The 17233-nt window shown below is 33.9% G+C and overlaps 1 protein-coding gene across 7 annotated transcripts in view; it reads left to right on the top strand.

Annotated features, from left to right (window-relative positions):
- The window catches only part of ROBO2 (roundabout guidance receptor 2), a 601587-nt gene that overhangs the window by 532038 nt on the left and 52316 nt on the right, over positions 1 to 17233 (top strand). For 6 of the 7 annotated variants that reach the window (XM_047794525.1, XM_047794528.1, XM_047794527.1 and 3 more), the window contains exons 18-19: positions 7636 to 7818; positions 16653 to 16695. In XM_047794525.1, the coding sequence (XP_047650481.1) occupies positions 7636 to 7818; positions 16653 to 16695 (226 nt within the window). The remainder of the gene's footprint in view (positions 1 to 7635; positions 7819 to 16652; positions 16696 to 17233) is intronic. The other variant, XM_047794521.1, reaches the window with a different exon arrangement.

The raw sequence follows: 17233 nt of genomic DNA, 5'->3' as shown, positions 1-17233 counted from the left end.
TCTATAATTTATCAGAATTTTCTTTTGTGTTTAGTATTTTCTTAGAAACCATGTCCTACCTCTAGATAGCAAAGGTATTGTCTTCCAGAAGCTTTTATATAAATTTAGCTTTCATGCATAGGTCTATAATTCAACTTAAAATAATTGCATGTAGTTTGAGGGTTGAGGCTTATTTGTTTCTATTTGTATATCAAAATGCATAGGCATTTGTCACTGAAAAAAAACTTGCTTTCCAGAAGTTAACTATATTTGTTCCTGGGTTCCCTATATTATTCCATTTCTTTATATATCTATCAACATGCTAAACCACACTATCTTGATTACTACAGCCTGTAGAAATTCTGGAAATCAGGTAATGTGAATACTCCATGATTTTCTTCCCCAAAGTTTTTTTTTTTCTTTCTTTCTTTTTTCTTTTTGTCTTTTTGCTATTTCTTTGGGCCGCTTCCGCAGCATATGGAGGTTCCCAGGCTAGGGGTCGAATCGCTGCTATAGCCACTGGCCTACGCCAGAGCCACAGCAACGCGGGATCCGAGCCGCGTCTGCAACCTACACCACAGCTCACGGCAATGCCGGATCGTTAACCCACTGAGCAAGGGCAGGGACCGAACCCACAACCTCATGGTTCCTAGTCGGATTCGTTAACCACTGCGCCACGACGGGAGCTCCCACTTTTGATTTGTTATTTATTCCCTTTCTAACTAATGAATTTCTGATTTTTTTTTTCTTCAGCTTACTTTTATGTTGCTTCTTTTTTTTTGGTTTTTTGTTTAGTTTTGTTTTTGATCATGCCTGCAGCATGCAGAAGTTCCCCGGGCCAGGGATCAAACCTGTGCCACAGCAGTGACCCAAGCCACAGTAGTGAAAACACTAGATCTTTGACTGCTAGGCTACCAGGGAACTCAACTTTTATGTTGCTTCTTAAAATAGAAACATATCAATGATTTGGACCTTTCTTCTTTGCTATTATGAATATTCAAAGTTATAAATTTTCCTGTAAGCAGTTCTTCAGCTGAATCTTGTACTTGATATGTTGTGTTTCCATTTATCATAAAATTAAAACACTTTTCACTTTCCCTGAAAAATTTTGTCTTTTTGCAGGAGTTATTTTGAAGTGTGTTAAATTTCCAAATCTTTTGTGATTTTTTCTAGATAGCTTTTATTGCTGATTTCTACTTCAATTCTACTAAGACTAGAGAATGTATTTTGTGTGAGTTTAGCCTTTTAAATATGGAAACTTATTTTATGGCCCAGAATTTTGTCTTAGTGAATGTTCTCTGTGTCTTTAAAACATACATTTACTTTTATTTTTCCGTTTTGGAATGGAATGTTCTATAAATGTCAGATCAAATCAGTTGGTAGTGCTATTCATATCCTTAGTGATTTTCTATTTATGTATTCTTTTAATAAGAAAAGAGTGTGGAAATGTATTATAATTATAGATTTGTATATTTCTCCTTTTTGTTTAAATGGTTTTGTTTCATATATTTTACTACTCTGTTTTAACTGAATACCTTTTAGGATTATTTAGCTTCTTAATTAACTTACCCTTTATCTATCATTATAAATTGCCTCACTTTATTTCCTAGTAGATTCTTTCCTCTTGAGCTTACTCTGTCTGATGTTAGTACAGCCTTTTAGTGTTTGCATTTTGTGGTTTTTCCATCCTTTGATTTTAACCCTCGTATGGCTATATTTAATGTATATTTCTATTACGTAAATTGCATATTGTTAGGCTTTATTTTTTATCCAATATGACAATCTTTGCCTTTTATTTGGAGTGTTAATTTTCTTTAATGTAATATTTATTGATGTTTTGGAGCTTAAATTACCCTTTGCTATTTACTTTTTATCTGACTTTGTTGCTATCTTCCTAATTTCTTGATTTCTTTTCGATGAAAAAAATAACTCTCTGTATTATATTTTATGGTCAGTATTGGATTATTAGGTATACCTCTTTTTGAAATGTTTACTATAGGATTAGCTTATAATATAAGGATCACAGAAAATACAATTCCATTTTCCTCCCTCTCAAGCTTTTTGCTATTGTTAAATCTTTGACTTCTACACATGTAATAAAAACAAGTATACGAACTAAAGTATTACTATTGGCTTTACTTTAAACAATCAACTATCTTTCAAATAAATTAAAATTAAGAAAAATACTTTATGTTACTCATCTTTTTCTGGTATTCTGTTCCTTAAACTGAATTTCTGCAGGCTCCCTGAGTTTTTACTAATCTCTTTAACTCAGGAATAGTATTCAACTATGTTTGGGCTCCCCTTCACTGCATCACATTTTAGAAATTGTCTCAATAGAAAGCTACAAATATAGTAAAATTCCCCTTGTTTATTTCCCTGTCCTCATAACCCTGCCCTTTTGTTTCACATATTTTGCTTAGTCTTTTACTTGCTTATGGTTGGATTGCATATCCCATTGCTATTATTTCCTCATGGACAAAAGTGGAAGTATCTAGTGACTTATTCAACTTATACATTTTCCTGTTCTAGAATTTCCATTTGTTCTCTTTTACATTTTCAGTTTCCCTCTGAAATCTCCCTATGTTCATTCCTTATGTTTCTTTTAATTTAAATTCATAAACATATTGTAATAGCTGCTTTAAAGTCCTTTTCTCCTAGTTTCAAAATCCAGATCACCTCAAGGTCTGTTTCTATTGATTACTGTTCCTCTTGATCTTGGGTTATCTTTTCCTCATTTTTGTTGTTGTTGTTATTGTTTTCACATGCCTGGTAATTTTTTACTATATAATGGATGTTGCAGATGACTTACTGTACAATTTCATGATCTCCTGAAGAGTGTTGTTTTTTTGTTTGTTTGTTTGTTTTCAGAGACAGTTATGTTACTGGTTGATTAATTTTGATCTTGCAGTGTTTGGCTTTTACATTTTCTTAGTGTTGGCTATTTATGTTTTGACCATATTCTTTTTTTTTTTTTAACCATATTCTTAAGACAAAACCTCAGTTTGATTTTTACTTCTAAAGGACATGGTGCTTCCAGACTTTCAGTGAAAAGCCTAATGTGTTCATCTGGTTCCCCTAACCTGATGGAATTTAATATTCAAACACAATCTTCTCTGCAGTGGACATCAGCTGAAAAGTCTGTTCTGCCTCTTTAGGCTTTTACCTTTCGGTTTTCACCAGATCCTTGAAATTACCTTTCTGCATGCACAAGTCAGTGTTCACCCGAGGATCAAGGGAGAATTTATAGACAGATTTAAGAACATCACTCTCCCGTGGTTTCCTCTTTCTTATGGTTTCTCCTTCAATTTTCAGTCACACTGGCAGCTCTGAATGCTATCATTTAATATCTTCTATCAATAAGATTGAGACTTTTCAGCTTGGGTTCTAGTCCTCTAGCACTGCCTGGATTATGCTAAGGAGGCAGAAAGCCTCATAAATGCCAATTTTTTTCTTGCCTGGTTTTATGCTTTCAAGAGGCGTATATCTTAAGTTTTCCCTGCTTTTGTTTGTCTGTCTTCATCTTTTAAAAATATTCAGCATACTGCTAAATTCTGTAAAATTGTTTCTTTTACAAAGTACTTATTGTATAAGAAGAAAGTTAACATTTAGTCATAATGTTAGAATTTTTTAGATTCTCCAAGTATTCTTTATTTTATGTATTAAAAGCCTTTAAAAAGTTATAGTAGTATTAACTTTTCTTTAAATTGCCTTCCTTTTCTTAATTAGTCATACAGACTGAATTAATTTCTTAACCTGAGGGAAACCTATAATCTTGCCCTTCTGAGATTTTCTAAAATAAATTGGAATAAGAAATACAAGTACACCCAAAAAGATTTAATGGATACATTACATATATGTCTATGTATATGTATGTGTGTGTGTACTTATTTCTGTGTGTTTTCTAAATAATATTTAGAATGTTTATGTTATTTAGAAATAGGCTATCAGTATTTTGCTTAAAAAAATTTAAAAAACAAAACAAACATGTTTGAAAGGTGTAGTTTTCTATGAGAATGCCTAGATAAACAAAGCTTTTTTTCACTATCTCTCTAGCATATATATGGAAAAGATTGACTTAGTATAGTTTTTCTAAATCAAAAATTAGGAAGATTACCAATTATCTATATTTCCCTTTCAGGTTTTCTTTTTCCTATTATCTTTGGTAATAAATATAATTCTCAAGCATGAGAAAGTTGGTTGGTTTTGCCTTTGGTTTTGATTTTCGTTTGTAGTGACTTTTTGTTTCACAGTATTGGGGGGATTTATTGCGTTGGGGAACAAGTAAAAAAATGTAAGAATACCGTTTCCCCAAGCTCACGTCATGATAGTTAAGAAATGAACAATTGTGTAGTAACTTAAAATAATATTAACTTAGATTATTTTAAATCAAATGGAAAGTTTTGCTTAACTCATATCGTTTTTTAAAGACTGTTTAGGTGGATTGTATCTTTTAGTTTGTTTATGTGTCATACAATTTTTCAAATTTTTCTGTGAAATAAAAAATAATATTTCTATCTTCTTTTTAGGCAGTTAGAATACACAGTATCCAAGATGTAATTATAGAAAACAGAACTGTACCACTTGAAATAAACACACACACAACAGGCAAATTTCAACCTGAAAAGGCTATCTGTCCTCAAGAGATTTATTTCTTTTTAATATCTACTGTTGTACCGAAGAAGCTTTTAATTGTTTCTTTAATTACTCCTGCATATCTACCTTAACATCTTGTCTGATAACCTTATCTACACAACTGTTATTCCTTAGTTAAAAAGTGATTTAGTAATGGCTAATCTCCTTTCCTCTTTCAATTTACACTTTCTCTGTTGTTGCTTCAGTACTGGAAATAGCACTTGAAGTGGCCCAAGACCACTCACTTCCCCTTTACTTTAATTAAATCATGTATTGGCATTTGCTGTAATTTATGGATGGTAATATTAGGGTTTTTTTATGCCAGTCAATGTACTGTTTCATTTATTCCTTCTCAGTATAGTTTTTATTCCAGAGAGTTACATTAAGGGATCATCAATTAAAATATTATACAAATAAGATAAACAGCCTTACACAGGCTGAAAAGTAGTATTGTCCTCTTGTCTACAGTTTCTACTTGGTAAGGTGACTTTTGCATTAAAATGTCCATAATTTTATATTGTTGCAGCTACACACACATGTGCAACTAAATACATTTAAATACATAAGCATCAAATATCACATCATGTAACAAACTTACATTAACTTAAAATTCTCAGTAATCTTGCTTAATAACACACCTATTGTTTCTTTAATCATTTGGCCATTTCATGCTTACCTTACATAGTTGATAATAATATGTGGAACAGCTGCAAACTTTCATAGTAATAGATACAATTGAATCTGATGTGTCTAATTAATTTTTAGTCCAACAAATTAGTTTTGTTTTTCATTACTCTCCAATGGGAGGAAGACATTATATTTTATTATATTTTTTTTGTCCGTAAGAACAATGAAGCGTTACAGGTCACACACATCCCTTGTCTGTGCTCTAATTAGTCCAGCTGACAACATTGTTTCAAAAATGCCAGCAGCACAAGAAATAGTAATACACCTTGGGCAACACAAATATTCCACTATATTAAATATGATACTTTATGGATCTTTACACAAAAGAAGGAAAATTTTTCTTTTCTCTTTGTGCTATAAGGTGTTTTCTTTTTAGTAACTACTAATGTTTAGCAAATCACCAGGTGTGTGTCTGTCTCATATTGAAAATATGAGCTCATTTTAAATACATTTTGACTACGTTTTTATGTATAATAATTAAGAGCAGATAGATTAGGAAGAATGAACCAGATTTACTGTGTAAGTGTAGCTGGTTTTTAAATCTGGAATTTAACACAAAAGTCGTTTCAGGAATGGAATATTAGTCTGTGTAAAAAAATACTAGCAGCTATAGCAAACAAGTGGGCATTCTGATTGGCTAAACAAAATGAAAGTTTCTTTCTTATTCATAGTCCAGTCTAATATGGGTCAGCTGAATGGAGGAGGGGATATCTACTCCGTAAAGTTTTCTATGGAACTTGGATTCTTCCAGTCAGTGACTCTACCATCTCTTAGAGGGTTAGCATCCTGCAACAGATCCCTTGTTTCTGTCCAACACATTGGGAAGAGAGAGTGTGTCAAGTATTTTCACAGTGATATATGGGTCAGGTCCAGAAATAATATGCATCTGCCAGTATACAATTTGGTCAATATTCAGTCACTTTATTGAACTCAGCTACAAGGAAAACTAGGAAATATATGCTAATTTTCTGCCCTGGAAAAAAGGTGAAACCATTGTAAATAAGTTACCTGTGGTTTGCAGGACTCTTCACATCTTGATAATTTACAACTTATATTCCTACCTGAGTGGCTCTTAAAGTCTTTGCCATACATGGGCTGTAATTTTGAGTCACAAATTATTGTTCCTATTAATCTCTTTACATCCATCATTTCAATTACTCCTCCCAAATATATGAAATAGGCAATACTCTTGCCAACTAGCAGAAAAAGAGGTTCAAAGAAATTGTGCCCTATATAAGCTCACTGGTTACTTAGCAGTAAGTGGCACAGATGATATTCAAGTGTGGAGCTTCAAAGATCTTGCTTTTCTTAATTTATTACAGTGCCATGATAACTAAAACAATGAAAATCACACATTCCTTTAAAGTGATATGCTGAAATCCGCCATTTATATTTTGCTTATGGTTTTTTAAACTGTTTAGTCACTAATGAGATATGATATTGACATAAGAAATCATTTAATTCCCAGTGTCTGAATTCTAATCTATTAAGTAAATACCTAAATCTTTGCTCTTTAGTGGTAATAGGAGTCCATGAATTTTAAACCCGTTTAAAAGTGTTGATTGAGATTTTCTTTATTATTTCTGAGAGGTCTACATTGTCAGAAACATGAGTACTTCTGGAATAAACTTAGTCCAGATTCATTTAAATGTATGTTTTTATTATGTAGACTTTAGAATTAATTTTTAAGTTGTTTTTTAGCCAACTTTGAAGTGGATATTCAAATTAGTTTCAGATACTCTAGGGGAATGTAGGAATGTTATCTTTTTGTGACACTTGAGATACTAATCTCTGTGAAAGATGTTTACATAATTGTCGTTGTTTAATAAAGGATTTTTGATCAAAATACATTCTTTGGTAGATTATTAAGGGAATTTTTTTGGGGAATTCATGAACGTTTGTATTTTAGGCAGTGCCCAAAAGGGTAAGGTAATTTGCGAATATCTGCTGTTAAGTATTCTAATTGCTTTTTTTAAAAATGAGAATTATATTACAAAATGCTTTACCTTGCTAAAGAAAAGTTACTGTTGTTTCAGCTCAGCACTTGTTTTAGTATTTATTTATGAGGCAATAAATCAAGACTTCGTTCTGAATCTATCACAGCAAAACAAAACACAAGGGAGCAATGTTCTTAATCACATTTCAAACTTACGATTTGGTTCTTCTTTTGAAACATAAAATATGGTTATCAATAAATTGTGAACGACTCAGGCCACAGCAAATATTACTTGCTTCAAAGAACGTTCTAATCTTCTATACCTTTGGTGTCCCATCTATGTATTTTTGTAGGGTTTTTTTTGCATTTATTTACTAACACTATTGTTTCTTCCATAGGGGGACGAAATGAAGTTGTCATTACTGAAAACAATAACAGCATAACTGAGCAAATCACTGATGTTGTGAAGCAACCAGCCTTTATAGCTGGTATTGGTGGTGCCTGCTGGGTAATTCTGATGGGTTTTAGCATTTGGTTGTATTGGCGAAGAAAGAAGAGAAAGGGACTCAGTAATTATGCTGGTAAGAGGCTATTTCCAGCTAAGAAAATGTTTTATCTTTAGGAATATGACAAAATTCAAGGGAGGGTACAAAAGGGAATAATGAATGGGTGGATATTTTTGGCTTATTTAAACAATTATAAACAACATGCTTTAAACCACCGCTCTTCACCATATCACATTATGACCATAAGACAGTCTTTTTGCTTGTATCTCCAATGAAGCATAAGAGTGCACATTGATAAAATGAATAGTCATTTTTTCTCAACTAGTTCAGCACACACACACACACACACACACACACACACAGACTTTGCATTCTGACATCATTGTTTGAAAAGTACAATTAAGGAAGAGCACTCCTAAAATGATGAGAAGAAAAAAAAAAGGTTTAAAATCTTTTTTGTATTTCAAGATTAAAGAGTACAATAGGAAATGTGTCCCAGAAGGAAAATAAAAACAAAGCAAAAAAATCTCAGGAGGATTGATGAGACTGATGAGGCATGAACTGAGTGATTTACTAGTCACTTAATTAGGGTGTCTATCTCGAAGTGACCAAAAAGCATTTTAGAAGGAAGAAAAAGATGCAAAAGGAAAAAAAAAAAAAAGAAGACCCTAGGTGTCCTACTTGTTTGCAAAAATGTTTTCTTAGAATCCAGAACAGGAATTTTAAGTATGTCCAGAACCGTGAGCTTCAAAATACTTCCAAGACAGAGAGAGAGGCAGAGACAGAGAGAGAGGGGGAGAATTATCAAGTCAGTGATTGAAAAATGAACTCAAGAAGTTCCCGTCATGGGGCAGTGGAAATGTATCCGACTAGGAACCATGAGGTTTCGGGTTCAATCCCTGGCCTCGCTCAGTGGGTTAAGGATCCAGTGTTGTCGTGAGCTGTGGTGCAGGTCACAGGCGCAACTCGGATCTGGCGTGTTGCTGTGGCTGTGGCAATAACTGTGGAGTGTCAGAGTCTTCAACATTAATGACACAGTCCCTTCCTCTACTTTCATACCCTGAAAGCACTGTCCATCAACCTGTGTGTTTAGTTAGTCACCACATGCCATTTCATCTCTGTGACACACATGTGATTTAATTCAAGGACTATTTTATGTTTAATCTCTTGACTTCAGTGAAAAGAATAAAAGATGGACTATGTTAGTCACCTCGGTACAAAATTCTAAAATGTCCACATTTGCAGTGTCACCATTAACATCTCCATTCACTCACTCCTTCCAAATAACAGAGCTCTCGAAATTGGTAGGTTTGTGTTTTCTGTACAATTATGTCAGACAGCCTTTTTTCTTCTTTTTCTTCTTTTTTTTTAAAAGCAGTTCTTTGCAAAATCTATGCATTTAATTTGAAAATATCTGTTGTCTTTGAGCTTGACAAGAATAGTCCAGTTTCTATGATCATTTCTCATTGTGATTGATGTCCATCGACTTGTAGAAGAACTGCGACCTCAGAAGGTGCTGTGCCCTTCAAATATTTTGGAATAAGGCCAAGCCAGAGAGCAGCCTTTTTGAACCTTTATACGTAATTGATAGATGGCTTACTCTCAGAATGGGCTCACCTTCAGGTGGTAATTTGCCTTCCAGCAACTGTTGTGCTCTTCTAGGTGAGAAGCAAATGAAAATCCAAACCACAGGTGCTTAGCATTGCATATCTGACTTGGTGGTATCTTCTGCCCATTTTCCTCCATAAATATCCTATCCTCCAAGTTTTAATAAAAACTTTTATATTTTTATCATTATACAACTTAGACAATATGAGGATTTTCAATAGAAATGAGTCGCATAGTATGTTTTTATCTTATGTTTAAATTTCTGATATTTCATGGCTGAGCTAATGGTCCATTGTAAGAGCACAGAGATTTTGTACAGGGATATTTTTCTCTGACGTGTTTTATAAAAATTATAGAGAAAATATTCCTTGCATACTGGTTCTGTTTATATTTTGGTTATCATAAAAATTTCTCTGGGAATCTTACAATTTTACAAGTATGGAAATTAAACCCAGTAAAGTTAAAGCAAGTGATTTTCCTCACAAAATGGAAATTCTAATGTTTTCACTTTTTTACTACATAGCAATAGTAATATACTCACTTTTTTCTTATTGATTTATGATAGTGGTAATAATTTTTTTCCTAATAAACAAATGTCTACTTTGGGATCAGTTTGTAAATTAAGTTATTACAAAAGATGGTCTCATTTATTTCAAACCCCAAATTTCATCCTGGATTACACTTAAATAGCTGATGCAATTTGTATACATTAAGCAATTTAATAATGCTAGACTTATCCTAAGTAGAATTGAAAACAGGTAAAATGTGATTTCAGCACTTGCTTTTTCCTACTTCATTCAAAATCTTGTTAATCACCAAGGTAGATTTCAGCCACCAGATAGAAGACCTTTAACTAGCGAGGAGATGTAGAATTACCTTGAAAGGTAGAGAATTTAACTCTCATAGGAGGCCTCCCTTTCACTCTGTATAAGCAAAAGCACACCCACTAACTTTCATTGTGTCTAGTCTGGCTCTCCATCATGTGTGAAATTATATTTGAATGCTCGGAAGAAAAGTTGAGAAAAACGATGTGATCTTTTTCTTAGGTATTTCTTAAGTTTGACAAAACCATCCTAAGACACTAAAAGATTTTATTGGATTTTCACTTTACGTTGTAAAAGCAACTCTCGAGAATCGACTGTTAACACACTTAAATGATCTGAGAGTAGGAGTTCCCCTCAGTTAATGAACCTGACTAGTATCCATGAGGACAAGGGTTCGATTGCTGCTCTCGCTCAGTGGGTTAAGGATCTGGTGTTGCGGTGAGCTGTGGTGTAGGTCGCAGATGTGGCTTGGATCTCACGTTGCTGTGGCTGTGGTGTAGACTGGCGGCTACAGCTCCAATTCGACCTCCACATGCCGCAGGTACAGCCCTAAAAAAGACAAAAATAAATAAATAAATAAATAAATAAATAAATAATCCGAGAGGAGAATATGGACTGAATATGTCTTGCTTCTTTACAGAGCAGAAAGTGGAGGCTTCCCCAGGGCATAGTTACACACCACCTTCCTATTCAGTTGTTTCCTATTTATCCTTCATTTAAATTCTTCAGATACAAACATGCACCACAGGTTTGCACATGGCTCAAAGAAGGGCAGCTGGAATGGGAACGGTATCCTCATATCTTATATTCTACGTGAAATCATTCTATACTTTTCTAGAACAACATGCAGTGTTATCTTACTCTTCATTGAGCACTAGCAGTCTGCATGTCACTGCCTGTGAGGTGGCTGACTGCCAGAAGAATTCACTACCTGAGTTGTTACAGGGTGAAATAGAATTGCAAACACACTTGGGCAGAAAATACCAGGTGACTTTTGAATCTAGAGTAAATGTTTGAAAGTATGTATTATCGGTGTTTGAGAATAGAAAAATGAACAGCGTAAGTTTAGATAAAGCCCATGCAGCCTTCGTGAGGATTCTATGTATCATACAATAATCTTCATGAAGGCTACACGAATTTTTTCAAACTTATATTGTTCTCATTTCTATTAAGAATATTTAAGCCTTTAACTTTTTGTTGCAGGTAAACATATTTTCAGTTTTAAGGGGGGGTTCTATTTTATGGATATTACCTCTGAGGATAACACATTTTGTTAAACTCAGCTAAATGTATACAGTGTAATGAGTGGGCAAATTATGAAATACCAAATGCTTCATGCACAGGTTTTAAACCGTTGTTGAAATTATTTGACAAAAGAATCCTAAGACAGCTACAAGATTTTATTGGAATTTTTATACTCCGATTATCCGGGCTTGAGTTAATGCTTATTAAAAGAGGATTAATCTACATTCATAGTTGGGAAATAGCTTATCAGGAAAGGGAATGAGGCTTGGCTGGCAACATTAAAGTTTCCATTTGGAGTAGGAAAATGTGGCCTACTAGAGATAGGCGTTCTGAAAGCTTCCTTTACTCCAAATGTCAATTTACCACATAGTTATGCTTCCCTTCCCCCTCAATTCTAGCAGGCATGAGATCAGGATTAATCCTTTCAGATAATAGTAGCAGTACTTTGTGTACAATATGAACTTGCAATGTCTCTTTGCCTTATTATATCTTTTATAAATATTGCAATAAATTCAGAATGTTTAATGCAATCTTAAAACATCGTGGTATCTGTGGCACTTTTTGGAAACCTTAGCGCTCATCAGTATTAGCAACAAAAACTTCTGTATGTTGCTCCCTTGAAAATTCTTCATTTTAGATGCTAGCAGAAACTCCGGGTAAAGATTCACACTTACTTCAAGTTTAATTCTGTTAAGCACAAAGTCACTACACTACAATGATCAGAATTCTGACTGGAGCAAGATTGTCCAACCACCTACCTTCCCCACCCTTTTGCTGTCAACTTTAAGGTAGTTCACCATCTCTGAAAGGAGCACGGCCTCAAAACAGCTTTCAGTTTGCTGTGGCACTTATTTTTGTTTCTTTCTGCACACACATCAAATGCTGATCAAAACACCAAATATGGTTTCCACCTTTGGAGTTACAATTTTTCATCTTTATTTCTACTCTGCTCTTAATCTCATAGTCTAATAGAATTCAGTTATTTTGAGTCTACTTTTCAAAATGGAACAAATCTAAAACTTTGGGAGCATGGAGAGAAAAGGAAACGCAGAAAAATGTCCTCTTTCCCCTTGCTTTAAAAAGATAGCTAATCGACCTTGTTGTATAAGGGTATTGGGTTTTTTTCTAATTTTTTTTCCATTGATAGAAACATACTAAATTGAAGATTCTTACATATACCAAATTGTGTTCATGGCCCATTTTGAGTCAATTATGTATTTACATAATGACTGTGTATTTTTGCCATTGTGTGGTTGGTATGCAGAGATACAAAGATAAATGTCTTTATGAAATATTTTGACAACCAATTAGCAGTTCAGAGCTATTTGAAGACATTTTAATGATTTGGAATACAAATTGAAAATGGGGGAGTTCCCACTGACACAATGGGTTAAAAACCCAACCAGTATCCTTGAAGATGCCGGTTCCATCCCTGGCCTCGCTCAGTGGGTTAAGGATCTGGCGTTTCTGGAAGCTGCAGTGTAGGTCTCAGATGCAGCTCAGATCCCACGTTGCTGTGGCTGTGGTGTAGGGCAGCAGCTACAACTCCAGTTCGACCTGGGAACTTTCCTATGCCACAGGTACAGCCATATATATATATATATATATATATATATATATATATATATAATTTATATTTTAGGTACAGCCATAAATATATATATAATTTATATTTATGTATCTATCTATAAATTAAAAAAATAGAAAATTGATATGGCTCGAATATTTTGAAATTTAAAATTCTTTTATTCACAACATTTCATTCTCAGATGGTAAATATGGGTGATACCATACAGTCCATATGCTAAGGTGTCTATAAATTAACCTTGAATTTTTTCTAATTTTTATTGTAGTAAAATACACATTACATAAAATTTTTCCCTTGACTATTTTTAAGTGTACAGTTCAGTGGCATTAAATACATCCGTGATGTCATGCACCATCACCATCATCCATCTCCATAAAATCTTTCAATCTTCTAAAACTGAAAATCTATACCCAGTGAGCAATAACTCCCCATTCTCCCCTCCCCCAAACCCCTCTCAACCTCTGTTCTACTTTCTGTCTCTTTGATTTTGATGACTCTTAAGTACCTCGGTGGACTCATACAATATTTGCCTTTTTGTGACTTACTTACTTCACTTAGCATAATGTCCCTGAAGTTACATCCAAGTTTTAGCATATGTCAGAATTTCCTCCCTTTTCTAGGCTGAATAATATTCCATTGCATCTATATATACACTTTGCTTATCCATTCATCAGTCAATGGATACTTGGTTTGCTTTCACATTTTAGCTACTGTAAATAATACAGTGGGGAGTTCCCATTGTGTAGCAGTGGAAACAAATCCGATTAGTATCCATGAGGAAGCAGGTTCGATTCCTGGCTTCACTCAGTGGGGTAAGGATCCAGCGTTGCCATGAGCTATGGTGTAGGTTGCAGATGCAGCTCATATTCCACATTGCTGTGACTGTGGCATAGGCTGGCAGCTGTAGTTCCCTAACCTGGGAACTTCCATATACCGCAGGTGTGACCCTAAAAAGCAAAATCATAATAATACAGTGAATGTGGATATGTAATATCTGTTTGAGCCCTGATTTTCAGTTCCTTGGGGGTATATACCAAGTGGAATTGCTAGATCTTATGGTAATTCTGTGTTTAAATTTTTTAGGAACCAACATACCATTTTCAACTATGACTGCCCCATTTTACCTTCCACCAATAGTGTGCAAGGGTTTCAATTTCTCCACATTCTCATTAATGCTTATTTCACATTTCTTACATAGTAGCCAGCCTAATAGGTATGAGATAGCATTTCATTGTAGTTTTGATTTGCATTTCCTTATGATTACTGAGGCTGAGCATCTTTTTGTGTGCTTCTTAGCCAATTGAATGGTATCTTTTGGATAAGATTTTGAGTGATGCATCATAACACTTTGAAATTTGTAGTTTATGAAACATTTACCATTGGTAAGTACATAAAAGTTAAATTCAACTTAATTTCTCTGCCTCTCTCAGTTGTCCTCTTTTTCTCTCATATTATTTATTGCTTTGACAGTAACAGAGAATTTAGGTGAGGATAAAAGAGTGTCTAAATTAGAGAGAAATGCTCAGCTTCTCCCTACATATCTCTTAAAGAGCACATTTTGAGGTATAGCCCATCAATGCCTGCTTTATTGCATATTCACAATGATATTCACAATGATATTCACAACATTACCTTAGCTCTTTTAGTAGAGTAAAACAATCACTTGATTGTCCATTAAAAAAAATAAATAACTAAAAAGCCACATCAGATGGAAAGCTAATTAGCTGGACTGTTTTCACATTTTATGTTTTTCCTCATAATGAGGCCTTTATTTAATATCACCAGTGCTCAAGTTTTTTCAATAACTGTTTCAGATTAATTAGTTACTGTTGTTGTTGTTGTTGTTGTTGTTGTTAAAAGCAGTTTTAAAAGAGACCTGTGTGATGTGGACACACTGCTGGTTCTTAATTCCCAACCCTTAAGTGACTCCATCAGGAAGCAAATTAGTGATCAGTATTCTTTTATTTTCTCCAAGGAGCTGTCCATAGCCTGTCCTGGGCAGGTGCAAAAGTTATGTCAGGATTATTTTATAATGCGCTTGAGAAGTTACCTAAAAAGTTGATAAGGCAGTGTACTTAGGTGCTAGCAAGATGTTTCTGAAAGCACTGCCTCTTGAATTCTTGATAGATCTTTAGATTCTGATCATATTGCCTAATTATTATGCCATGAGAGATGTATCCTCAGATGCCTTTAGGGAAGGGACTGGGAAAACGTATTTAGAAATTTATAAAACCTAAAGAATGATCATATTTATTAGCTCAGATTTGAGGAACAGGTAAATTACGTGGAGATTATATAAATGAGAAAGCATTTACTATGTATATACTTTAAGTAACATTACCTCAGTTCATTAAAAATATGAATTCAAGAAGTTTTCTTTTATTTTCACTTTTGCTCACCAAGTAATCATAGTAAATATATTCAGTGTCTTACAAAGATAGGATATTTTGGATACACATCTGTGAAATGGTGTTTTTTCCTTCATCCCTAGTGATTGATTTAGCTGATCCATATTATTTTGATCAGAATTGCAATTTTTCAATCCATAAACATCTAAACATGAAATTTTTTCCCAGTAATTTTCTAATTAAGTAATTTAGTGGCAAATTTTGATCTGAAATAATGTGAATTTTTTTATAGACGTCCCACTAGTCATGAATATTCACATTTCACTGCAAAAATAATAATTTTAAATGTAGTTGCTGCCTCAGACCCTCTCTGGAGTATGCATCATATTTCCTATCTCAGATCTAAAGCATTTTGAATTCCAAATAAATTTGCCTGCAGAAGTTTTGGATAAAAGTCGATGGACCCAAACTGATAGTTACCTTCTTTGACCAATCCTTGAAACCCACTTTCATGCTTTTAAATTTACAGAAGGGAATCAAGTGACCAGAGGGAGTCCAGTCTCTAGCTGTGACTCTACTGAATGCTTGTCGGTGTTGCTAATGAGTTCCACACTTTTAAAAAGGACTTAAGTTTTGTACTATTACATACAATTAGAATAATTTCACTATCGGTTACTTGAAAGTTTCATTTCTAAGGGTTGGATGATGAAACAAAGCACTCAATACATTATGAAAATACTATTCTCTATTCTTTACAGTTCATATCTACTGTAATTGTAGTATTTCAACTCATCGTGCTCATCAGTGTCCCTAAAAGGACCAGTGATGGAAAGGAATATGTTGTCAATCAGTACCTGTTTCACTTTGGAAGGATGATATTATCTCTTTGAACTATTCTGTTTCAGTTTCTATTATTATGCATTATATACTATGCCCTCTAATTAGAACACATATATTAACATTAAAAGTCATAATTTGATCATTCCCCATTAATGCATGTCAATCTTCCAACACCATATCTATGCTAATTGACATCCAAATAAAAATTGCCCCTTTGACTTAACCGTTTGTTTGGCTTAAAGAATTTTAAAATGTCTTATTAAAGTTGGAGTAGTGATTGCTTTGCTTTAGGCCAAATCACTACTTCTTATAAGTCTGTACAATTATGTTAATTATATTTTGTTAAAATTCCCAGAGGCTTTGGCTCTAAACTAAGGGCCAATATGTAGTTGTTATTAACCGTAATTAATATTGACTACTTATGTGTGTCTTTCTTTTTTTTTTTTTTTTTTACAGTTACATTTCAGAGAGGAGATGGTGGACTAATGAGCAATGGAAGGTATACCAAGGAGATTTTTTTTATTGTTATTTTTAATCAGGACTGGGGAAACTCTATAGTAAAAGGCTATTATTGTAATAAATGATCACTTATAAGTCTGAGAATTCCAGGAGGAATTAAATGGCTTACCACAAGGTTTAATGATCTATCTGTTGTGCACTTTAGAGGAATCAAGTCCAGATGTTTCATATCTCCCAGATGCCCCTGAAGAAATTAGTAGTAAATATCACAAGGAATGTGTTCATTTGTTAGCAGGATGTTTATTGCATTAATTAGACATTAGCAAATGAAGTTGCTGTTGTTTAAGACTCCTTATTGGTTCTCACTAAATTGCTGTGAGTGAACAGTTACACATAATCGATCACAAAGTAAATGATTCATGGATGATGAATAGGCTGTAGATTGATAGGACTGGATTCCGCAACTTTGGATACTCAATTGAAATTGATAAAAGCTGATAACAAACCCATATATCCTCATCTATTTTCCCTTTGCCGATATGGAGATTGTAATTAGGCTCTGGTAATAACTTCCAATC

The sequence above is a fragment of the Phacochoerus africanus genome, chromosome 1 (genome assembly GCF_016906955.1).
Source record: "Phacochoerus africanus isolate WHEZ1 chromosome 1, ROS_Pafr_v1, whole genome shotgun sequence".
Lineage (NCBI taxonomy): Eukaryota > Metazoa > Chordata > Mammalia > Artiodactyla > Suidae > Phacochoerus > Phacochoerus africanus.
The sequence above is the reverse complement of the archived record's forward strand: the minus strand, read 5'-3'. Positions and strand labels throughout refer to the sequence as shown.